At 46.1% G+C, this 25,019-nt stretch overlaps 1 protein-coding gene and 1 pseudogene across 4 annotated transcripts; one reads left to right on the forward strand and one right to left on the reverse strand.

Annotated features, from left to right (window-relative positions):
* Nucleotides 1-643: 643 nt before the first annotated feature.
* On the forward strand, nt 644-23,473 carry LOC136483588 (disease resistance protein RGA5-like). 4 transcript variants are annotated; one of them, XR_010765519.1, is made up of 5 exons: nt 644-1,568; nt 2,534-4,577; nt 4,806-4,947; nt 15,940-16,089; nt 23,304-23,473. XR_010765519.1 is itself a non-coding variant. In XM_066480707.1 (3 exons), the coding sequence occupies exons 1-2, from the start codon at nt 739-741 to the stop codon at nt 4,566-4,568; spliced, it is 2,865 nt and encodes a 954-aa protein (XP_066336804.1). In that variant the 5' UTR covers nt 644-738; the 3' UTR covers nt 4,569-4,577; nt 4,806-5,409. The 4 variants fall into 4 exon arrangements, 1 of the variants encoding a protein (XP_066336804.1); XR_010765520.1 differs by lacking the exon at nt 23,304-23,473 and adding an exon at nt 22,112-22,175; XR_010765518.1 differs by lacking the exon at nt 23,304-23,473 and adding an exon at nt 17,163-17,269.
* On the reverse strand, nt 7,444-23,359 carry LOC136479552 (receptor kinase-like protein Xa21; annotated as a pseudogene).
* Nucleotides 23,474-25,019: the final 1,546 nt, after the last annotated feature.

Raw genomic sequence — 25,019 nt, forward strand, 5'->3', positions numbered from 1 at the left:
GCAGATCCTAGAACACCCACGCCGTACGTCTCCCGATGGTTCTTTCCGATAGTTGTTCGTGGGTTTATTGGACAAAGAACGAGTATCGAATCAGCCTCGTACCTGCTCATTGGTATCGCTGTTAGGATCTCTATTCACTGCGTATCTAGGCCATGTACTACCGCGGACGATATAGCCCGACCAGTATGTGACCGAAGTCAGTGTCAACAGGAGTCCTTCACTTATCATGCCTAGAGAGAAGCATAGTAGTAAGCTCCTTTAGGGTCTCAAAAAGCTTATGGAATATTTGTGATTGTCAGGAGCAATGTAAATGGAATCCATACCATTGAGACATCTCATTTGTGAAGTATAACAAGTTGTTAACACTACAGTGCATTCCATTTCAGTAAACCCAAAAAAGTGTCCAAATATTTTATATCTTTACTAGAGACGGGCATAGACATGATGCATCCCTCCAACAAAATTTCATACCAAACTCAACTTAATTAAAAAGATTAAAACAACAATTCTTTTTTGGGCGTTCGATTCTTTTGCTTGGGCGCTGGCCACTGGGCAAGTCAGTCAGTCACATGGGCTGCAGGCATCCGATATTTTCCTGGCCCCAGTCTAGGGCAACTTGTCTGTACTACTAGTTGACCAAAACGCTACAGCGACGTCACAATCACTGTCACAGCTCCAGCGAACCACCGAGGAACAGGAAGGAGAGGAAAGGAGGAGAGAAGTGATTAAGCAAGATCCATGGCGGCCGTGCTGGAGAGCGCATCGACTGGGGTGATGAACTCTGTGATAGAGAAGCTGGGTGCTCTAATGGGGGAGCAGTACGAGAAGCACAGGGCCGTGCGCAGGGACGTGGCGTTCCTCAAGGACGAGCTCAGCAGCATGTACGCTGTCCTCAACAAGCTCGCCAACATGGAGGAGCTTGACCCGCAGACGGTGGAGTGGAGGAACCAAGTGATGGGCATGGCATTTGACATCGAGGATTCCATCGACGACTTCGTGCATCAGGTAGGTGAGGATGCCACCAGCACTGGTGATTTTGGCTTCCTCGCCAAGATCCGCCAGTATGTCAATGAGCTGAGGCTGCGCCATCACTTTACCAAGCAAATCCAAGAGCTCAAGAGTCGGGTGATTGAAGTCAGTGAGCGCCGTAAAAGGTACAAGCTTGACGAAGCTGCGGCCTCTAGCTCTAGCTTTGTAACTGTTGACCCTCGCATGGCTGCGCTATATACAGAGGCGGGCAGCCTTGTCGGCATAGAAGGTCCAGTGGACGATATTGTCAAGTTGGTAGACAAGAAGGAAGGCGATGCATCAACATCACCACAGGGTCTGAGAGTGGTAGCCATTGTTGGGTTTGGAGGTCTTGGCAAAACAACAGTAGCAAATAAAGTGTACCGTAAGATTCGAGGGCAATACGACTGTGAGATGTTTGTGTCAGTGTCTCAAAGACCAGATCTGTTGAAGCTCCTTGGTAGGATCATCCACAAGGCTGGAATAATGACACAGCTGAATCATGTCGTCGAAGTGGAAGACTTAATTGAAGGAATCAGAGGGTATCTGAAAAACTTAAGGTGCCTCTCAATACTTGATTGCTTCTTTTCATGCTATACCAAACTAGCTGATTGACATGTACAATTTGTATAGGCAAAGTATTGAGCTTAGTTTAATTTAAATTTCCTGTGACAAACTATTCTTTGGTTGCCGGAATCTTCATGTTATGTCAGCTAAAAATACTTGTTGTCTAGCTAGCGTAAAGTAGTACAAATGTTTAATTTAGTAAATGCTTTGTAATTCTGAACTTCATACAGAAATAACACATGTGAAAGATTACAATAGATGTAATGGTTTGAAAAAGTGACTGAAATGTAAAGAAATTTAAGGCACCATGGAAACTAACTCTGATCAACACTTCAACATATTATTTGCTCCAGGCCTGAAAAAAAAATGCTATGTGAAAGGGAAGAAGTACCCCCGCAGATTGAGTCATATATGGGGAGTGAAAAAAAAGAGAGAGGAGAGAGTGGAGAGTGGGCTGTCTTTCTTCCAAACCATACTTGGTGACAGGTTTACTAGGCCCTTTAAGTTCAACTCATAATCATTAGCTAGGTATTCAAGTAGCAATATGGCGGGTGGGAAAGTGCTAAACCCCCTAACAATAGCCCCATCTTCAGTGAGTAATTAGTTCTTTACCTCCCTTTTAACTCCCTGCAGCTGTCTGCTGTGGGGGAGAGCGCAACTCGCGCATGTAAGGTTTACTAGGCCCTTTGTGTTCAAGTCATAATCCATTAGCTAGGTATTCAAGTAGCAATATAATGCCTGTTTACAAGAACTTAGGCCACTACATTGTATCCTCTGTTTGATTCCATGAATTACTTTTGAGCCAGGATAAATGCTGATATCTACATCGTGTAAGGACAGTAGAGTTTTCTTATTCAGAATATGAGAGAAATGTGATTATTCTCTTGGATTATTTGAATATGTTTATCTGAATTTCAATTCAAACTAAACACTCATTTCGATTTTGTGAATATTGCAGTTACTTTTTTGTTATTGATGATATATGGGATACATCAGTGTGGGATATTCTTCGTTGTGCCTTGCCAGATAATCATAAAGGGAGCAGAGTAATCACAACTACACGAATTGAGACAGTTGCTAAGGCATGCTGCAGCTACCGACCTGAGTTCATTTACAAGATGAAACCTCTTGATGATGAGAACTCAGCCAAATTATTTTTTAGCAGAGTTGGATATGTTTGTGCTCAGCCACTGAAAGAGATCTCAGACGAAATATTACGAAAGTGCGGTGGTCTCCCATTAGCCATTATAAGCATTGGCAGCCTTTTGGCTAGCCAACCGACCAGATCAAGGGAGCAATGGAAGTTTGTGTGCAGTTCACTAAGGTCAAATTTGAGAGAGAATCCAACTTTAGAGGGAATGAGACAAGTACTGAAACTTAGCTACAACAATCTTCCTCTCCATCTGAAGACATGCTTGCTATATATCGGCATGTATCCAGAGGATCACTGCATTGAAAAGGTGGATCTGGTGAGGCTATGGGTTGCTGAAGGTTTTGTCGCTAACTTATGTGATGAAGATGCAGAGAAAGTTGCTGGAACTTACTTCAATGAACTTGTCAACAGGAGTATGATCCAACCTACATACACGGGCTACAATGGTGAGGTGTCGGGGTGCAAAGTGCATGACATGATTCTTGATCTAATTAGACTGAAGTCAGAGGAAGAGAACTTCTTGAGTGTGGTAGACAATGCGAGTCACATGGCCCTATCTTCACAGAGCAAGGTTCGTCGGCTTTCCCTTCATTTGGGTTTTAGAGAAGATCAAGACACAGCTGTTGCAACAAGCTTAAGCATGTCACATATGCGCTCATTTGCTCTGTTTGGCAACACTTGCTTCGTACCTCCTGTTTCTAAATTCAAGTACATCCGAGTGCTGAATCTGAAAGACTGGCGTACTGATGAGCATGACAGTATTGATCTTACCCCAATCTGCAAATTATTTCAGCTAAGGTATCTGAACGTTGGTAGGAAAGCGCGCCTGCCAGCCCAAATCAGCAACCTGCAATGTTTGGAAACACTGGAACTGAATAAGCTTGATGGAGATGTGCCGTCAGATATTGTCCATTTGCCTTACCTGCTGCATTTCGTTGTTCCTTATGGTAAACGGCTACCAGACGGAATTTGTGTGATGAGGTCCCTACGTACTCTGAGGTGCTTCGATGTGGGCTTGAACTCGGTGGACAATTTTAAGGGCATTGCTGAACTTCTGAATGTTAGGGATCTCGTGATTTCGTGCAGCGGCACCGCCCCTCAGCAAGGAAACATGGACACCTTGTGGTGTTCTATTGCCAAACTTATCAGTTGCAAACTGAGGGCTCTAACTTTTCCATCCTTCCCCGCTAATCTGCCTCCTCCGATTGTTGGATTAGATCGTTTGGCCATTTCTCAAGCCGAGCACCATCTTGAGGTACTTGAGGTTTCTTCGACTTTGTTTCCCCAGGTTCCAAGCTGGATTGGTCAACATTGTAGTCGGCTCTCAGTTTTGTCACTCACAGTTAACATGCTGAGGCAGGATGACGTTGATCTGCTTGTCCAGTTACCAAACCTGTTGGACCTGAAGCTAAACATTCGGAAATGTCCAAAAGAAAGAATCCTCATTGACAACAGCCGAGTGGCATTCCCAGCTCTCAAGCTGTTCACATTCTCCTGTTTCGCGCCATGCCTCTTCTTTGGGGCAGGGGCGCTGCCCAATCTCCATACGCTCACCCTGGACCACCATGGGCGCGGACTGGAGAATGTGAAGGTACTTGAAGGCATCCAGCACCTGCTGAACCTCAAGGAAGTCCATGTTGTCTTCACCAACGGTTATTGTGGTGGCAAAGCAATGCCAGGTATAACGGAAGCCGATGCCGAGGCTACATACAGGGATGCCATCAGCATGCACCCAGGGAAGAGTGGCATCAAGATCTTGGTTAACCTTTTCTGCTTAGTAATGCAACCCTCGGCTTTCTATTATGACTCTGACAACGGCGCGTTTGTGGAGAGCCAGTAACAGTCTAAGGTACCCAAATGCCACCAATCTATCCTCCGTTTCTTTTGTTTACATACTCGAGTTCTTTCACATGCATGTTTTGCTTTGAATCGATGGTGGTATTACTATTCAAAGCTAAATTCATGGCCATTTGCGCGCAAGTGCGTGCAAATTAATCTTCTTCTCAAACAAGAATGTTCATTTGATGGGTACAGGAAGTTATTACTGAGTTGATTCTTTCCTTTTAATTGTTTACAGTTGGTAAGTTCATGCCATTGCCATGTATGATCGTGGGTGCTGTAACGGAGAACGTAATGTTTACAGCCAAGTCTCGGACTCATGGGCTGCAGCCAAGCAAGCGCACCAAGCCCCAACGTCGGAACCATGGCACCTAAAAAAGGTCAGCCCTAAGTGACTAGAGGAGATATGAGCTGTTGTGAGCTGTTTTATTTGTCAAACATTTATTTTCAAAATAACTTCATCCATTTCTTCCTCTCTCACAAAAATATGAGTTGGGATAAAACTAAAAAAAAAATAACTTATCCTAACTCTCTCTTTCATTTCTCTCTCCTATCCATGTATGAAGTTGTTGGTGAAACTGTTTTGTCAAACAGTTTTTCCAAACACAGCTCAACTTCACTTAGAAAGTTGTTCATACAGCTTTACTAGTGAAGTTAAGCTGTACCAAACAGGCCCTTAATACCGCAAGGCTCTTTTATGCCTACATTTCAAACTATCACGGTTGCATTCAAACTATTTATATTATAAATTGATAATTTCAAAACTTATTATGTTATTTAGTGCACGTATAACAAATTATATTGCAAACTTTATAATTGTTTATTTACTGAATTGATAAATGGTTTTTATCAGTTTGTATATAAAATTTTTGTTCAACGTATCCTATGGTAATATCCTAGATCCGTCACTGTGTTACCATTTTGGCCACCGTCTTTGTCCGGATGTATATGGTGTTTTTGGTTCTTAGTTCAACCTCTCTTGGCTCACTTCATTCATATACTCAGAAAATAAAGCACATTTGGTTGCTTGGCTTCACGATTTCAGCTTGACTCCACCCATGCAAGTATACGGTCTGATCCTAGTCCCGTGAAGACGGCTAAAACGAGCTTCGCTGCAGAGCATGGTCCGACAGATCTAATTTTAGAGGATGGGCCCACACGTCATCCTCACATGTTAGACAAGTTCCATCTGCTAATGCAAGTAACCAAACAACATCGTTGTTTTTTCCCCCATCCGCTCACGAGACTTCACCAAACTCCTTTTGCTCATTCATGATATACATCGCAAACCCCATTCAGCAACTGAACATACCCATAAGGCCTTATTTGGATGTATGTATATTCACTTCAATACACATGTGTTGGAGTGAAATGTAATGAAACTTAGTTTAATTACACTCCAATCCACTTCAACACATGTGGATTGAGATGAATACATACGCATCCAAACAAGACCTAAAGGAGAGGGATGGGAATTTCCTAGAAAATGTAGAGATGGGAGAGATTAAGTTAAAACATATTCGTGTGTTGCTCTCCCTCCTATGTTTCCCATTAAAACTTATCAGATTCAACTGTTCCCTGCTCCAATTCGAAAATCCCATTATCCCATCGATCTAACTTTGGTGTGTTGTGTTCGAGATTAGCCGTTATAGATTTAATTTACAATAGTACAGGCCTGGCGTTGTGTGCCCTGACAGAGTTTTTTCTAAGAATAGTGCAGGCCTGGCGATCAAGCAAATAGATACATGCATGGAATATACAAATTTAGCTAGCATTTTAGCCGGGAATTTTTTCAGGTGGTTATTCCGGGTGAAACGAACGAGGCCTAAACGGTAGGAGATGGCGAGTGGCTAAGTAAGCGGCATGGCACGGAACTTTTGATTGGGCCTGGGGAAGTTTTGTTCTTGGGCAAAGTTTGTGGGAGGGTCCAGTGCGCCCCCTTTTCATTTTCGACTAATTTACTAATATTAATACCACACGGCTTGCGTGAGGTGGGACTCTCAAATAGAGCACACATTTTTGTTTACTTTTTTTTTTGCTCTTCAAAGTTTTTTTTTTTTGTTTCTTTGTATTTTGTATGTATGTAATTGTTTAACCGCTGCTGAACCTCTGAATGCAACTTTCTTTTTATTTTTTGTTTGTTTGCTTATTTGTACTCTTCAAAGTTTTTTTTTAATTTTTTGTTTGCTTTTTCTTATTTTTGTGTTTGTATTTTGTACGTACGTAATTGTTTAAGCATTGCTGAACTTCTGAATGTTAGGGATCTTGTGATTTCGTGCAGCGGTACCGCCCCTCAGCAATCTGCCGCCTCCGATTGTTGGATTAGACGGTTAGACCATTTGGCCATCTGAGATATTTTCCAAGCTTTTGCTGTGTCGTTAGGATTAATTGGGACCTTTAATTAGTAACAGTAAGATAAAATAGCTATTGGTTCTTTGTTTCTCAAATTGTCAATGAACTAACTTGAGTGTGCATATACATAAAATTTTCAAAATGTGACCCAGTAAAAATACAGAAAACGTAGGCTACGTTCCACACTCGCATCTTCATGTTGTCAAGCCTGATTTTGCGAACCCTATTCCGTCGTCGACAAAGCCTAGCATAGGCAGTTAGGCCACTAGGCTCTCCTGCTGATAATATTACTGCCAGGAAGAAAGCCTCCTCATAACATTGCAGCTTATTTGTTTACAAAGTGTACCTTGTTTATATATGCTCTACAGCTGCTATATTTCATTAACGGTAGGAATAAAGTTACAGCCTGCAAGACAAATAAAAAGGACATAGAAAGGTACAAATAGTACACATTAATAATAATAATTATTATAATAACAAATAAAATTATCAACGAACTGGTTAGTGCAGTGCTACATACCTCATCAGTTTCCATTCAGATACGCATCCTTGATTCCGTGCAGCCTTGCAGCCACCTCCTGCATGTCCATGCGCTCATTTGGGGATGGATTAGCACAGCGAAGTCCATTGTTTAAGCCCTGTTTAGATTCCAAAAATTTTCACCCTAAAGTGTCACATCGAATCTTGCGGCACATGCATGGAGTACTAAATATAGACGAAAAACAAAACTAATTGCACAGTTGGGTGAGAAATCGTGAGACGAAACTTTCGAACCTAATTAGTCCATAATTAGACACTAATTGCCAAATACAAACGAAAGTGCTACAGTAGCCAAAACCAAAATTTTTTGCCAATTAAACGCGCCCTTAGCACTGAAATTAAACATTCCAATCTTTTCTGCGTCATGGCTGATGAAGTTTGTTGCAATACATCATCATGCTCTTCAAGTAGTTCAGGATCTACAATCTGTGCAATCCTGTCAGGGAAGTTCATCTCAACGAATCTTGCAATATTGACCCCATCTTTGAACATATCGTCAGTAGGCCTCTTCCGTATAAATATCTCAAGCAGAACAATTCCAAAGCTGTAAACGTCTCCAACACTCGAAACTTCGCCTGTTCCCGCACACTCTGTAGATTGCATAATAGAATTGTTTAGTTCAAAGATAACAGTACATGAGACTAATTGGGTAGTATGCAAATATGAGTTACCTGGGGCGATGTATCCAATTGTTCCCTTTATAGCAACTGAAGAAGCCGAGATTGAGTCACCAGAATACGGTGTTCCTGAGCCAGCCTTGAATCTTTGCAAGACCAAAGTCTCCAATATGTGCTGTCATATTGTCGTCCAAAAGAATACTGCTAGGCTTCAGATCACAATGAACAATGGTTCCTTGGTTGTTATGGTGGAGGTATTCCAATGCATCTGCAACATCTGTCACAATGTTTAACCTTTGAGCCAGTGTAATGCAGCTAGGCGTTGAGGTGTTTGCATCACCTCGAGTCAAGTATAACAATGAATGCAAATCCCCTCGTTGCATGAACTTATAGACTAAAGCTTTGAAATCATTTCCCCTGGAATCAATACTTGAGCATGCTGTTAAGATTGGAACTATATTTCGATGGCGCACATTTCTTAGAGCATTACACTCTGCAATGAAACTCTTCTGTGCTCCCCTCGTGTCCAGGCTGAAAACTTTGACAACAACCACGATTCTATCTGGGAACAGTTCTTGGTATACGGAAGAATATCTTCCTTTCCCAATTAACTTTGATGTGGAGAATCCATCAGTTGCTCTTGCAAGATCGTTGTATGAAACTTTGGGAAACTGGTTATTAATTGATGCCAAGGACAGAGATTTTCTCTTCTGTTTACCTCTCCAAAATAACACTACACTTATGACTATGGCAAGTGACATAATGCTGGCTAAAATGATCACCAACTTTTGCACAATGGAATGCTTGTGCTTTCTTGAATCCAAAGGCATCATAGGACATGCGAGTAGGTGCATCTTTGGTTCCCCACCACAAAGCCCTGAGTTACCATCAATCTGCACATCTGTTACATTACTGAAGATCCCATTTGTCGGGACCTCACCCTCTAGGTGATTGAATGACAAATCTAGTAGCTCAAGAAGTTGTAGGCTGCCAAGAGACACTGGTATTGATCCAGTCAAGTTATTGTGTGACATGTTGAGAACTTGTAGGCTACTTGTATTGCCTAATGAAGTTGGGATGCTTCCGTTGAAACTATTGTGGCCCAGTTCCATATCTATCAAGCTTTCACAATTTCTCAATGTTCTTGGAATTTCTCCAGACAGATTGTTTGTTGAAAGATGTAAAATGGTGAGTTGCTTTGCATTGCCAATGTCAGGATGAAGTGGTCCATCTAGATTGTTGAAAGAAATCCTAATTTCCATTAATGTCGGAATATTGAAGAGCTCCTTTGAAAGTGCATCTAGCCATTTAGTCGGTTTTGGATGATTGAATGACAACGTGATTAAAGAACTAACCCGTTTGCTAAGTGTGGACAGGTAATAGGTTATCTCACAGGTACTTAATTAAAGCCAAAATGATATGTTATTGTATAAACAATCTAGTTCAAGCACAAGACAACAATGCAAATGGAATTCATGCAAATGCTTGTTTATTGTGGGATTTCCATGTACTATGTGAAAGCAAGCTCGTGAGTATTAGTTAATGAGACATAAGGGATTGCATATGGAATGGTCTCATATTTGAAGCTTGCTAAATTGAAATGAAAAAGATAACAATACATATGAATGGATGATTCAACACAAGATGTGACTTAATGGCTTGAGATGGTGAAGATAGCAAGGAAAGGCTTCGAGGTACTAAGCAAGGGTGAAGGGCAAGCGACGGCTTGGCGGCCGAAGAACCTAGCTAGGGTGAAGAAGAAAGTACTTGCATTTAGTTGAGGTACTAATCAAGCTAAGATGGTCATATTGATGTGAAGGATCAAATCTATATTGGACAAGTTGATTAAAGTGACTTGATGCATTTAGAGTTATTCATATTTGATGAATGGAATCAAGTCACGTGCTCAAGATGGCTATGCTCAAGTGACAAGATCAATATTGACATGTTGGCACCCTCACTTGATGAAGATTGAAAGACACGGCATCAATTTAAAGAAGATCAACTCAAAAGGTTTAATTTCGTTTTTCTTTTGATCTTGAGTTAATAGGTATGCCGTACTATTAAGAGGGATGCAAGTTTAGGTGGTCTGAGGAAGATAGAGTGCTCAAGCATAATAATTAAATCAAAAGAGAGACACTCTAGCACTTCACGAGCACAAAGAATAATTTTCTGTGACTGTCGGTGTCGGAAGTCCCGACGTAAGCCGGAACTCCCGACAGTCGGAAGTCATGACTCTTGTCGGAAGTGCTGACTCCCAGTCACTGCCTGTGCGATGACTGTGGACGTCGGAAGTCCCGACGTGAGTCGGAACTCCCGATAGTCGGAAGTCCCGACCCAAGCCGGGAGTCCCGGCATCGATGGTTCTACTGACCTGCTGACTGTGCACGTCGGAAGTCCCGACGTTCGTCGGAAGTTCCGACCGTCGGAAGTCCCGACGTTCGTTGGAAGTTCCGATGTTGGCTGTCTCGGGTGGACTTTGACCTCGCATGAACAGTGTTTTCTTCATACGTCGGTAGTCCCGAGATCTGCGTCGGAACTCCCGACGTAGATCTGAACGGTTAGTTTTTGCCTTGGAGTATATTTACCCATCTCCTCCTTTCTAACCGTTGCCCACTCACTTCATTGCAACGAACACTCGGCCAAAATAGCCCCCAAGCATTCTAGGCTCCCCTCTCTTCACTCCTTTGCTTCCAACTTTGATTCCCAAAGGGTTTGAGTGATTGGAGAGTGGATTGAGTGAGAAAAACACTTTGAGCAAGCTTGAGCACTTGATTTCTTTGTCAAGCTGGTTTGATTTGCATTTGTTACTCTTGGGGATTTTCCCCTAGCCGGCTAGACGTCGCCCAAGAGCTTCCATCTTATGGAAGAGCCTTGGGAAGTTTGTATTACCTTTGTTTTCTAGTGAAGAAACTCAAGTGACCTTTGTGGTATCCTTGAGTGAGGCAAGGAGGTGGAAGAGACTCCGACCAAAGTGGTCACCTCAACAACGAGGACGTAGGAGCTCCTTTGTGAGGCTGCCGAACCTCGGGATAAATTCTTGTCTCCCGCGTGCTTGTTGTTGTTGTGATTTGCTCGAATTTACATGTATTTGGTTATCTTCCTCTCTCTAGCTATTTCTTAGGGTTTGGGCCTCGATCTACGGAGTGGTGGCTTATCAACGTCAAGAGAGTGACCCAACACCTTACCTTACCACTAGGAAGTGGGTTTGTAAGTTATCGGCATCACAAAGTTCATTTTAGCACTTGTAGTTCATTTTCCATAGGGGTCGGAAGTGCTGACAGTTTGCGTTGGAAGTTCTGACCCAAACTGTCAGGACTTCTGACACGTCAGAAGTTCTGACCCAAACGTCGGGACTTCTGACACGTCGGAAGTTCTGACCCAAACTGTCGGGACTTCCGACATTAACTGACTAGTGCATTTTGATTCAACTCTTTGGTTGCCGCTGTTTGGCTCCCTAGGTTTATCTAATATCTTTTATATACTTTGTGGCTAACTTGTGAGGGGTTGTATTACTTTGATTTGGAGTTTCCATTTTGGAAACTCCTATTACTAATCGTTTCCGCTCTTAAAGGTGTTGATTTTTTAGAAACGCCTATTCACCCCCCTCTAGGCGACATCCTAGATCCTTTCATCCTTTGGTATGCTGCCATGAAGACTGTTGTAGGAAATGCTTAGTACTTCAAGCATCTAGAGGTTGCTCAAGCTTTGGAGTATGTGCCCCTTCAATTGGTTCGATTGTAGATAGAGCTCTACTAGTTGAGACAGATTTTAAAGGGATGATGGAACGATCCCTGTGAAGAAATTGTTGCCTATTGACACTTTCTATAGATTTTTCATAGCCCCAAGCCATGCCGGAACTGTTGGCCCACAGGATCACCGGCTCAGCTGAGTGAACCACTCAGCAGTCTTGTCGAGCACCCGCTAGTGTTGCCGAGCACCCACTAGCCATGCCAACCACGAACAGGCGGTCTTGCCGAGTACCCGCTAGTGTTGCCGAGCACCCACTAGCCGTGCCAACCACGAACAGGCGTTGTCCGTCCCACACACTATGGCTGGAGCTAGAAGAAGAAGGGAGAACAGAGCATGCACGTACAACACAAGACACTAGTGTTGGCCGAAGCCCTGTCAGTGAGATGGCAAATCTGAACTCTCTTTATGTAGTTGCCGTAGTAGTCTATTTATACAACTCTATCTATCTAGTCCTAGTACAGCCCACATACTGTAACAGTAACTAGATAACATACAGGGCTGACTCTGCGCTGGTCACTGCATGGCTACAGTGCTGCAAGCGAGCCGTGCGACGCCTACACCTACAACAGCTACAGTATCACAGCAGGGGGCCTTTCGGCGCCGCCTTCCTTTGCTGTGTTCACACAAGGAAAAACAGTAGTTTATTCTAACAATCTTCCCCTAAACCTACTGCTATCCCTTGTACCTCCTCCATGCCGATCATCTCCTTCAGCTCCATGAGTCGAAGAAGTTCGAGCGGCTTGGTGAGGATGTCCGCGAGTTGCCGACCAGTTTCGACAAACTCGATGACGATCTGCCCTCCATCGACACAGTCCCTGAGGAAGTGAAACTTCACGTCGATGTGTTTGCTCCGGTCGTGTAGAACCGGATTCTTCGCGAGGGCGATGGCGGGCTGGTTGTCCACCATTAGTGCTGGTGGGTGAGCTTCCACGCCGGTCAGCTCGCCTAGCAGCCGGCGTAGCCACACAACTTGGCACGCCACTTTGGCCGCCGCTACGTACTCTGCCTCGCACGTAGATAGCGCCACCACCTTCTGTTTCAGCGACAGCCATGAAATTAGGGCCGACCTGAGGAAGATGAGCATGCTAGAGGTGCTCCGTCGTCCGTCGATGTCCCCTGCCATGTCTGCATCGCTGAACATAGTGAGCTGTAGCCTACTCCCGTCGGTCTTGAGAAAGATGATCCCTTGATCCACCGTCCCTTTGACGTAGCATAGTAGCCGCTTCACCGCAGCCTAGTGATCATCTCTGGGATCCTCCATGAAGCGACTAACGTAGCCCACGATGAACGTAATGTCTGGCCTTATGTGGACTAGGTAGCGCAGATCGTCGATGATGCTCCGGTAGAGTATTGCATCCACCTTTGCCGCGGTGCTGGTCTTTGTCAGCTTTAGCCGCTCCTCTATTGGAGTCACGCATGGCTTGCACTCAGCCATGCTGCTCCGCTCCAACAGCTTAGAGGCATACGCGCTCTGACCGAGCGTGAGTTCCTCCTTCCCCTGTCTCATCTCGATGTCGAGGTAGTAGGAGAGTGCGCCGAGATCGCTCATTCGAAAACGAGCCGCCATCTCGCGTTTGAAGCTATTGATGTCCTCCGTGCGCGTGCCGGTGACAATCAAGTCGTCCACATACACGTCGATGACAAGCTCTTCCTTCCCCGTCGCCGCGTGTAGAGCACGTGCTCGGTTGCGCATCGTTGAAACCCAAGCTCGCCCAGCGTGGCTTCAAGCTTGGCATTCCATGCTCGGGGGGCCTGCCGTAGCCCGTAGAGCGCCTTACGTAGTCAGAGCACCCTGTGCTCCTCTCCCTTGACGGCGAAACCTAGGGGTTGCCTGACGAAGACCGTTTCCGCCAGTTCGCTGTTGAGGAAGGCCAATTTAACGTCCAAGTGATAGACGCTGTAACACCCCGGTGTTACGCAAGCATTTAGGCACTGCAAATCATGAACATAATACATCATCAAGCATCATAATCATACATGCATAATCATATTAAATAATAACTGAAACAATGCTTTGAAACATATGAAACATGCTCATGAAACATGTATGTTGCATTACTGTTTAAATGAACCTGGGTCGTGTTTGTGCTTGTTATGATGTTTAACATGATTGTTTGGGAGTACAAATGACTTAAAAATGTTTCACATGCATTTTGGAGCAAAGTTGGTATTCAAATTTTCCCAAATTTTGCTTTTAAAAATATTATTAAAAATGGTCAAAATACCCTTTATTTAGCTTTTAACTTCCATCTCAAAATCTGTTTAGATCTAGACTTTGCACCTTTTGACAAAGTTGTAGAGTTTAAATTTCTAAACAACTTTTATTTTTACCCCAAATCCTGAAAATAGTTTTTGGTTGCTCAAATTTGTGATTCAAATCAGTTGGGAAAAAATTAAAAAAAAGGAGAAAGGCTCTCCTCACCTTGTTGGGCCGGCGCCTCGTTTCTGGCCCACAGCTGCATCCGGCCTGGCCCCGCCGCTTCAGCCGCGGCTGCTCCCGTGCGCTCCCCGCTCATGTGTGTCGCGCGTGACGCGCCCGCGCTCCGACCGCGCTAGGATGCGCGAGCCGCGTGGCGGCCATGCGCCAGCGAGCTCACCGCGTGGCACCATCGGCCTGCCCCATTCCGACTGGCCCTGTCCCGCCTTCAAGACCCCCTGTTCGAGCCTCCCTCTCCATTCTCGCTCTCTCTCCCTCTCGTTCTCCTTTTCAAAATCTCGGGTGGGCGCCCAAGCTGTCGAGCTCGCCGACGCACTCCGCCGGCGTCAAGCTCCCTCACTGCCACTCCATTTCCCGATTCCCGCCGCCAGCAGGTCCACCTTGGACCCCTGCCTCGCTTGCGCTCACTCGCGGCTGCCGTCGTCAAGGTGAGGGCCAAGCATGGCCACCCCCTTTCTCTCCGGTGAGAACACTGCCGCGGTCGCGTGGGCCGCCATGCCGCTGGGCCATCCCACCCTTCTTGTCGGTGCGGCTCAGCGTGGTGAACACGCTGGCACCGCCTGCACCACCGGGGGGGCTCGCCACCGGTGAGCACCGGTCGGCGTAGCTCCTCCCCTGCTTTCGAGTCCCTGACCCGTGGGCCGCAGGGCCCAGCCACAGTGGCCGGTGGCAGCTCTAGGTGCACAGCACCGGGTGCACCCAGCGTTTGCTCCCAGCTGGATTTTCGTTTTAAAAGAAAAAGATTTCTGGAAAATGCTTTTAAAGGATTCTAAAATACATAGTTGCTGCTGTGGTGCCCCAATTTTGGTGAAACAAATTTCTATATGCTTCTTATTCTTAGATCTACAGTAGAAAGATATTGCATGTGGTTTTTGTGATACTTTTGTATAGGGTTTTATTTAATTCTTGTATTTGCTGTTATCTTAGAAAATGTCTAGTAAATAGAATAATTATCAAAAAAATATGGTTCCAGTTTTGTTAATCTCCTTTAGTGATGTACTTTGTAGGAAAAATATATGTCATGCATGTTCTGTAGAGAAATATTGATGTGTAGTTCAAGTGCCTTTAATTGATGATTTTTTGTTATTTTGATAGAGATCAAAAATTGTATAAAACATGTGTATGATAATTTTTGTGCAGTGATTTTTACTGTGTAGAACATAGAAAAAATATTAAATCTATTGTTTGATACTTTTCATAATACAAAGTATTTTCATGCTCATATTTATGCCATAGCTTGTCATTTTTGTGTAGGCTATTTTACTTATCCAAATGCCATAAAAATTTTATGGTAGTCTACTTAGAGTAGTACTATGCTACTATAATTTTCTCAGATTTTTCTGTGCTACCAAAATAGGTGTTGTTGTTCAAACCTAGTTTCAATTAGGGTTTAATTAACCTTTTTAATGCATGTTTAATTAATAATGTTTGCTTTGGTGTATCTTTGAAGCATCTTAGCTTGCTGTGGTGACTTGGCATATTAGTACAGTGGTTGTAGTAGTAGTATAGTAGTACATGTTCTTGGATGATGTTGGATACATTGTAGAAGAGCTTTACTTCTACTATGTCCAATAAAGTTAAACATGTTCATCTACATTCCATGCATCATGGTCATTACATGTCATCTCTCCGATGCACCAATGCATGAGCACTTATACATCTACATCATACAGGATCGCAGGAGGAGTTGCTAGTAGCAGTTTAGGAAGAGCAGACCGGGATAGATCGACAAGAAATCCAGGCACAGGAGGTGCCAGAGGAAGAGGAGCAAGGAGAGGACTTGCCCGTGTGCGTGGATCATCAACCTAGTTCGTTCGAACGAGGTAAGCCCCGGAGCATTCTAAGTCTCCTACTTTATAAAAGCAATTCTTTCTATATATGAGTTTATATATTGTTGCATTAAGTTGTAGGAGTTGATTGAAACCGTTGATGCATTTATTACTATCCTTGCCTACCTTATTACCTTTTTATCGTGTTAGGTCGGGATCGAATAACTGCTTAGACTTGCTTAGACCGGTAGCGATCGGTGATTTCCGGTCACCTACATTTATAGGTGATTACTGGAAGAATTTAGCTATAGAAAGAATGATATCCTAGAATTAACCATGTATGATGGATAATTGGAGACCGGACGGAAAAGTTGGAGGCAACCAGACAGGGTTCTGGGGTGCTGTTAGTTTTTCGTCTGTGTCAATTAAGGACCGATCGTTGCTCGTCCCTCTTGTCATGTTGAACGTATGCCTCATATTTAGCTGGCCGAATAAAGTACCTTTCGACCGTGAAGCTAGTGACACTATTTGAGCCGGGATAAACTCAGATTGGCAGACTGGTGCTGAAGGGGGTATGACGGGGACGTGAAGAGTGAGCCCAAGGTGCGTCCTGGCTGTCGAGCGGTCCCTGGGTAGTGTGGTCCATGACTGTTATCCCATGGCTACATGGAAAGTGTCATTAGTGATCTGTAGCTCACTTGATCGGTGAGTGTGGTTTGTGTGAGGAATAAATCACCAGCTGGTTAGGAATCGATTCGAATCGCCATCGCTCCTAGATAGTGAGCACTTGACTCGAGCTACATCATCGTAGTAATTATGATGGAACACTGATGGTTATCTAGATAGTATGGGATATGCTAAATCTAAGTTGGTAACTGGATGTTATTGGTTAATCAAGTGATTGCTATAGTATAGGTGCTTACCTAGATGGATAGGTCATAATAAAGAGGATGCAAAGTACTTAAAATGGTTTCTTCATGATAGCTTATGCTTTTCGCAAATGAGTCAGCTAGCCCACTAAAGAAAGCCTTGCATAATCCTTGGTGTCGCTTTATTTTGGTTTAAGATGGGTAAGTCTAGCTGAGTACCTTCTTGTACTCAGGGTGTTGTTCCCATTATTGTTGCAGATGGTCAAATATACTACGGTTATTGCATTAACTGCCTGTACCCAGCGACGGGCGACAACTAGGACCAAGGGCAATGGTCACTCCGTATCTCTCCTCTGATGCTTTTGTTGGAGATGACTACCTATTGGCACTATATCTGAACCAAAAGTGTGTGTGTGGCTTTAAAACTATTTGCTTCTACTATTTCAGTTTGAACTTGGGTTGTAATAACATTATGTTCTAAACTCCGATGTATCCAACTGTCATTGCGAACTTTATGTAACATGTGACGGTGATTGCTAAACTTGTATGATCTTGGTTTGTATGTTGATTGGTTTGAAATCCTTCGTGGTTTCACGTACTACCGGGTTATATAGGCTTAAGTTTGCTAAATTATCTGCTTCGGCAAAAGATTTCCTTACTTAATCTCATATAATTGGTCAGTACTGTTACAGACGTGCCAGTCCTTTGCTGCTGCCAAGGCAAGTAGCAAATGGATCGACTTCATGTGTGCTACTGGCGCAAAGACCTCCTCGAAGTCTATGCCCTCACGCTGAACAAAGCCTCGGGCGATGAGGCGCGCCTTGTGTTTGACAATGGTGCTGAGCTCGTCCCGCTTGACTTTGTATACCCACTTCAGGCTAATCGGACGGCATCCTGGAGGTGGATCGACGAGCTGCCATGTCTCGTTTTTCTTGATCGCCTTCATCTCCTCAAGCATCACCCATCTCCAGTTTCCATCGCGCTCGGCTAGCGCGAACGTGGGTGGTTCCTCTGCACTAACGAGTAGTAGCTCTTTGTCATTGAGCAGCCTGCCCGCCAGACCTGAGGGACCTGTGTCGCCGACAATGTCGTCCAGCCTATGGAACCGCACCTCCTCACCTTTGTGGAAGGAATCCACGAACTCAGTGATGTTACTTGGAGGTGAGGCGAACTCGATCAGCGTCGATGGAGTTCCCTGTTCTGCTGGAGTGCTTGGCACAGCATCTTGAGTGCTTGGCACTACTTCTGAACTGCTCGTCATAACTCCTACAGTGTTCGGCCACACTATAGCAGTGTCCAGCCTCAGTCTTGGAGTGGTCGGCTCCACTGCAAGACGTCTTGGCTCCGCCACGGGAGTGCTCGGCACCCATCCTAGAGTGGTCGCCACCACTGCAGAACCTCCCAGCACCACTCCTGGCGTACTTGACATCCCTCCAAGAGTGCTCAGCCCTCCTCCCAGAGTGCTCGGCATCCCTCCCGAAGTGCTCGACACTGCCCCAGGAGTGCTCGGTTCTACCGCCGGAGTGCTCAGCACTTCTCTCGGAGTGCTTGGCACCTCTTCCCCAGCGTCTCCACCACCGTGGATGACCAAGTGCTCGATGACAAAGGTGCTGTTGAAGCCGCCAGCTTCCCCCTTGCTCAGACTGCTCCAGTCCCAAGCCGCCTCCTCGTCGAACACAACATCGTGCGAGACAAGCACCTTGTCTCCGCATGGGTCATAGAGCCGGTACGCCTTGGTACCCTCCGCGTAGCCTAGGAACACCATCGGTGTGCTCCTATCCTCTAGCTTGGTGAGGTTTGGCTTCGTCTTCCTAATATGGCCGATGCAGCCGAATGTCCGGAGGAAGGACACGCTCGGCTTGCGTCCATACCAAGCTTCAAACGGCATCTTGCCCGTCAGGGCCTTGGTCGGAGCGGGTTGAGGATGAACACCACCGTGGTCACCGCCTCTCCCCAGAATCTTGCCAGCATGCCTTTGGCCTTCATCATGGATTGGGCCATGCCGACCACCGTCTGGTTTCGCCTCTCCACCACGCCATTCTATTGTGGCGAGTATGGCGTGGTGTGGTATTGCCCCACACCATGATCCATGCAGTACATAGCGAACTCCACCAAAGTGAATTCGCCGCCGCGATCAGTCCTCAGCACGTGAAGCTTCTTGCCGCTCTTGGCCTCTGCACGCGTCTTGAACATCTTGATCGTCGTCGCTGCTTCGTCCTTGCTTGTTAGGAGTTGCAGCCACATGTAGCGACTGCAATCATCCACGAGCAGGAGGAAGTACCGCCGACCACCATTTGTAGCAGGCGTGATCAGCCCACAAAGGTCGCCGTGGATGAGCTCGAGAGCGTCCTTCGCGCGATACTTGGCCACCTTCGGGAAAGGTAGCCTCCTATGCTTCCTGGGCAGGCAGCTATCACACAACTCGCCTTCATGCTTGATGTGGGGTAGCCCTCAAACCATCTTCTCCAGCCGACCAAGCGCGTCAAAGTTGAGATGCCCGAACCGGGCATGCCACATCCACGGTTCCTCGGAGTGCCTTGCCGCCAGGCACACCGGTTGCTCTACCTTCAGGTCGAGCAGGTACAACCGGTTTAGGGACCTCTTTACCTTGGCAAGAAGTCACTGTTCCTGGTCCCTGATCCTAAAGACCCGTCCTTGATCAGTACCTCGCTACCGCGCTCATCCAGCTGACCAATGCTGATGATGCTTGAACGCAGCTGTGGGATATAATATACATCCGTTAGCGCGCGGTGCTCCCTGTTCTGGCACTTGAAGATGATGGTGCCACGCCTTTGGATAGCTACCCTTGAGCCATCACCAAACTTTACCATACTGGTAACATCATCGTTGAGCTCGGAGAAGGAAGCCTTGGAGCTCGTCATGTGGTTACTAGCACCAGAGTCCAGATACCACCGCTGCTCTAGTCGGCGCCCACACGTTCGAGGTGAACTTGGGCGCGTGGTTCATCGAGGTTGATGGTCTTCAGGGCCTTCCTAGGTCCTTCCACCGTCTTTGCCTCTTCCCACTCCTCGGCCCCGATGTCGTGCAGTGCACAGAACGTCGCCATCAGGATAGTGGCCTCATCCTCATCATCGGCTTGCGCCAGATGAGCCTAAGCCTTCTTCTCCTGCTTGTGATTTGGGCACTCCCGTGCCCAATGGCCCATCTTCCCGCAACGCCAGCAGGCATTGGGGCCGACCTGCTTCTTCTCCAAAGAAGTCTTACCACGGCGCTTGCCATTGCCACCACGGCTGGAGAAGGCTGCCTTCCTAGAGTTCGTCTGAGCAGCCCACTCCTCTTCCATCAGCAGGAGTTTCCTGCTATCTTTTGTTGCTGTCGCCTGCTCTAGGCACTCGTCCACCACCCGCAAACAGCCTATCACATCCTCAATGGTGAGGGTGGATAAGTCCAGCATCGTCTCTATGGAGAGAGCAATCTGGATGTACTTTGTTGACACGGAGTGGAGGTACTTGGAGACCGCCTCCTCTTCGTTGATGGTGATGCCATGGCTCTTCAGCTTGCTGATGAGCGTCTGCAGGCAGAGGGAGAAGTCCTCCATCGTTTCACCATCCTTGAACTTGAGGAGGGCGTACTCCTGCTTCAGAAGCTGGGCCATTGCCTTCTTTGCGTGGTTGGAACCGATGCGCATCGCCGCAATAGCCTCCCATGCCTCCTTAACCGAGCTCTTCGCCCCCAACGACTCCCTGTACTCCACCGGTACAGCAGCGAGGATAGCCTCCAGCGCTGACATATCATCTTCCTCATTTTTTGTGCCCTTGTCAACAGCATTCTAGAGCCGTCGGGCTCTGAGCTTGACCTTCATGGTCACCGACCACTATCCATAGTTGGTGCGAGTCAAGGTTGGCCAACTGGTGCCGCTGACCTCCCGCACCATGCGAACAACAACCTCCGGTCATGGCTAGGCAGCCACAGCAGTGCCACTGTTGTCGCCCAACTCAGAACCGCCCGTCATCGCCAGCGGTTAGTCTGGCGACGGCGCTTGTATGGCTCTGATATCACTTGTTGGCCCACAGGATCACCGGCTTAGCTGAGTGAACCACTCAGCAGTCTTGCCGAGCCCCCCGCTAGTGTTACCGAGCACCCACTAGTCGTGCCGACCACGAACAGGCGGTCTTGCCGAGCACCCGCTAGTGTTGCCGAGCACCCACTAGTCGTGCCGACCACGAACAGGCGTTGTCTGTCCCACACACTATGGCTGGAGCTAGAAGAAGAAGGGAGAACAGAGCATGCACGCACAATACAAGACACCAGCGTTGACCGAAGCCTTGTCTGTGAGATGGCAAATCTGAACTCTCTTTACTGAGTTGCCGTAGTAGTTTATTTATACAACTCTATCTATCTAGTCCTAGTATAGCCCACATGCTGTAATAGTAACTAGATAACATATAGGGCTAACTCTGTGCTGGCCACTGCATGGCTACAGTGCTGTAGGTGAGCCGTGCGGCGGCTGCACCTGCAGCGGCTACAGTATCACAGCAGGGGACCTTTCGGCTCCGCCTTCCCTTTTGTGTTCACACAAGGAAAAGCAGTAGTTTATTCTAACAGGAACCACACCTGTAAACTAATTCCTTCCCAATTGTACAACCAACAAGTTACCAAGGTTTGCTATATTGGAAGGAAAATCCCCTGATAGTTGGTTTCCTGACAAGTGTAGATACTGGAGCTCACTGGAAATGTTTCCTAATGATATTTGCAAATTGCCTTCTAGACGATTGTCTACTGCCGAGAACATCCGTAGCCCAGTGCAATTAGCTAAGTTCTTCATAAACTCCAAATCTTGCTTGTTTTTTACACGAAGTTTATTTACCTCGTTGTTAAGCCAAGATAGTTGAGAAAGTTTGCCGATAGAGCCATGCACCACACCACTGAAACTATTCCATGATATGTCAATGAAGATGGTACAAGACGAAACCTCCACCAATAGACCTGGCTTATTATTTTGCCACGTGTCCTGCAATTCCAACTTTTGATCTTTCCGTTCGTTCGGCTGGGCTAAAATCGGCTTGCTAGGCTGGTTTTGGCTGGGCTAATCAGCCCAGCTGTTCGGCAGCCCAGGTCTAGTCGACCGGCTGACCTAAAAGGCTACCGCCCAACCGCATTCTGCTCCCTCCCTCATTCCGTTCCCTAGCTCGCCATGCGGCTATGGTTTGCGCTCGCTCGTCCCTCATCCTCTTTTCTCCGCGCAGGTCGCGGTGGCCGTGAGCGCCGCTTCGCCGTGCCTGCCTCGGCGGCTGTCAGCGGATCCCTCCCCGCCCGCTTCTCTACGTCGTGAGGGTTCCCCCTCGCCGTTGACACCCTCTGCGGCGACCGTGAGCTCCGCATCCCATCCGCCGCCAACAAGGTAGCCCCGGATCCGAGGCCGCCGTCGTCCCCTGCATCTGGATCTGACACCCACGTGCTCGTGTTTCAGGTTTACCCCGAGCGCCGCCCATGGATCCGCCTCCTAGCTCGCCGGAATCGCCTCCCTCCTCGTCGGATCCGTGCCTCAGTTCCACGCCACAACCTGCCGCCTCGCCGGATCCAAGGACCCAAGGTTCGTTCTCTTGCACCTGTGTCCGTGTTCACTTCTTTTTCGCAGTGCAGCGCTCTCATTCGAACTATCACTGATGCTCTTTACTAATGCTGCAACGATTTTCTGCACGTGTGAACCACTGCTGCTCAACGCTGCCCACACTGGCAGCGTCCTCCACTTCATCATGCTTTTCACCTGAAGCCAGGCACTAGAATCTCTGTTCAAAATGCGGCAAGCGTTTTGCCAAGGCAAGTCCCAATTTCTTACGCCCTAACTCTGCTGTTTATAACTCTTAGAACTGGTGCATTTTTCTTCTATGCTGGATACAACATCATATCATACATTTTAAACATGGCAACAGATGACCACACCTCCTGCTAACTGGGATGATAGCACCACGAGAACCTTTCTGGACCTATTGATCAGAGAGAAAAACCTAATGCACTGGAATCAGAAAGGCCTAACAACTATCGGATGGGGAAATATGTATCCAGCCTTCAGAGAGGCAACGGGGTTGGCGTGGGACAAGAAACAGCTACAGAACAAATTCAATGAGCTGAAGCGGCAATTTTTTCGTTGGCGCGACCTTCAAACCCACACTAGGCTAGGCTGTGACCCGAATACTGGAGGAGTGACAGCTGATCCCTCATTTTTTGAGGATGGCCACGGGGTACTAACTTTGACTTAATTTCTTTCTAACCCATTGACTACCAAGTACTAGGGATGTTTCCATTCTTTTCGCAGATCAGTAGCTGATTTGACCATATCAAGAAAACATATTTGTTTGAACTGATATGTTTGTTGCATCAGTTCATTATATTGTGACCACTAGCTATTTCTTGTACCTGACCCATTTGTTCTTGTAGATGAGCAGCACTGAGGACTCTAACAACAGCGACAATTCCAGCGAAGGAACGTCCATATTCAACTTGGTGGCTGTTGTTGTCGCGCTTGCAAGGTACAGAGCAACAGTGGCCAAGGCGGCTCCAGTGGTTAACCCTGAAGTCCCCTTACCCCAGCTGACCGGGCGACAGTGGATCGAACTCAATCTGCGCAACCCACGAAAGTGCCTTGACAACTTGTGTATGTCTCCTAATGACTTCATGCATTTGCATGACATTTTACTTAAGTTCGGACTCACTGGTACACAACAGACAGGATCCCTAGAAGCTTTAGGTATATATGTGTGGACATGTGCTCACAACCAGGCAACTAGAAGGAACATGTGCTCACAACCAGGCAACTAGAAGGAGCAGGGATAGATTCGAACAGTCTTTAGGTGCAGTTAGTAGGAAGATTACTCATGTCGCTGAGGTTATGTATAGGTGGGTAGACACTGTTCTTGTTCCAACTGATAGCAACTATGCTGGAGTGAACCATAATCTTGCAGCATATGCACCATTCTTTGATGGGTGCATCAGAGCTTTGGATGACACTCACATTAAAGTTAGCGTGAATAGGCAGGCTAAAGCTGACTATATAAATAGGAAAGGAGATGTAACAATTAATGTTTGTGTCATTGTCGACATGGATATGCGCTTCACATTTGTCGGTGCCGAGAGGACGGGGTCGGTCAATAACATGTCGGTCCTAAGAGATTGTTGGGAGGAACCAAGCTTCCTGCATCTACCACACGATTAGTGATTACTGGCATGCAATTGATGGACCAACTTTGTAGTTGCTTGGGCACAAAATTAAAAACTAATTGTGGAAATGATTCATGTGTTGTAGGACGCTACTATCTAGTGGACGCTGGATACACGCAGGAGTATGGCTACATGGGTCCATACAAAAATACAAGGAACCGTCTGGACGATTTCAGGGGCTTAGACCTTGAGACATTATCTCGACAGGAGAAATTTAACTTGACTCATTGGAGACTCCGCAATGTCGTCGAACGGACATTTGGGGTTCTGAAAGCCCGTTGGCACATTTTGAAAGGGGTACCTTACTGCGAGAGGGAAAAGCAATCGATGATGATTATATCATACTTTGCAATGAACATTTTTTGTGAATGAGTGAGCATGGAGTTGGTTCACCTTTGTACCCACTGTCCAATTGGGTGCATCTCAATGCAAATAATAGTATGACAACAATGAGGGAGTTCATATCTTTGGCTCTCTAGGGAGAATGATTCAGCAAACGTGATTTAATTTAGTATGCAAAGTAGTTCAATTAAAGATAGATGGGCCGTGGTTTCAATTATATGTATGAGACTTGTTGGTGCATGCAGGCGAAGGTGTATGTGCAGCTGCAGGTTGCATGTGGACGTGTCCAGCCGAAGAGTGCATGACTTGTCTGTGCAGTTTGCTCAGTGGCTTGATGAAGGCTACAAGTTTTATATATGTTACATGTATGCCTAATTGTATAACGTTGGAATAGTCCAATACGTAGGTAGTGCTATGTTGTATTAATTTGCTGTATGGAATGTTGAACTGGACTGTAATTTCTATTTATGCTTAGAACCTATTGAGACATGTAAGAACTTGTATGTAAACTTGTCTAATATTCGAAGTTGAAGTAGGTCCATGTTTATAATGTATGAAACTTTTAGTAGTGTTCATAAGTAACCATTATTGAAC

This window comes from Miscanthus floridulus, chromosome 9, assembly GCF_019320115.1.
Source record: "Miscanthus floridulus cultivar M001 chromosome 9, ASM1932011v1, whole genome shotgun sequence".
Classification (NCBI taxonomy): domain Eukaryota; kingdom Viridiplantae; phylum Streptophyta; class Magnoliopsida; order Poales; family Poaceae; genus Miscanthus; species Miscanthus floridulus.

Coding starts and splice junctions, on each gene's coding strand:
- LOC136483588 (XM_066480707.1), top strand. CDS start 739: ATGGCGGCCGTGCTGGAGAGCGCATCGACTGGGGTGATGAACTCTGTG. Junction 1,569..2,533: donor GGGTATCTGAAAAACTTAAG/GTGCCTCTCAAT, acceptor TGAATATTGCAG/TTACTTTTTTGTTATTGATG.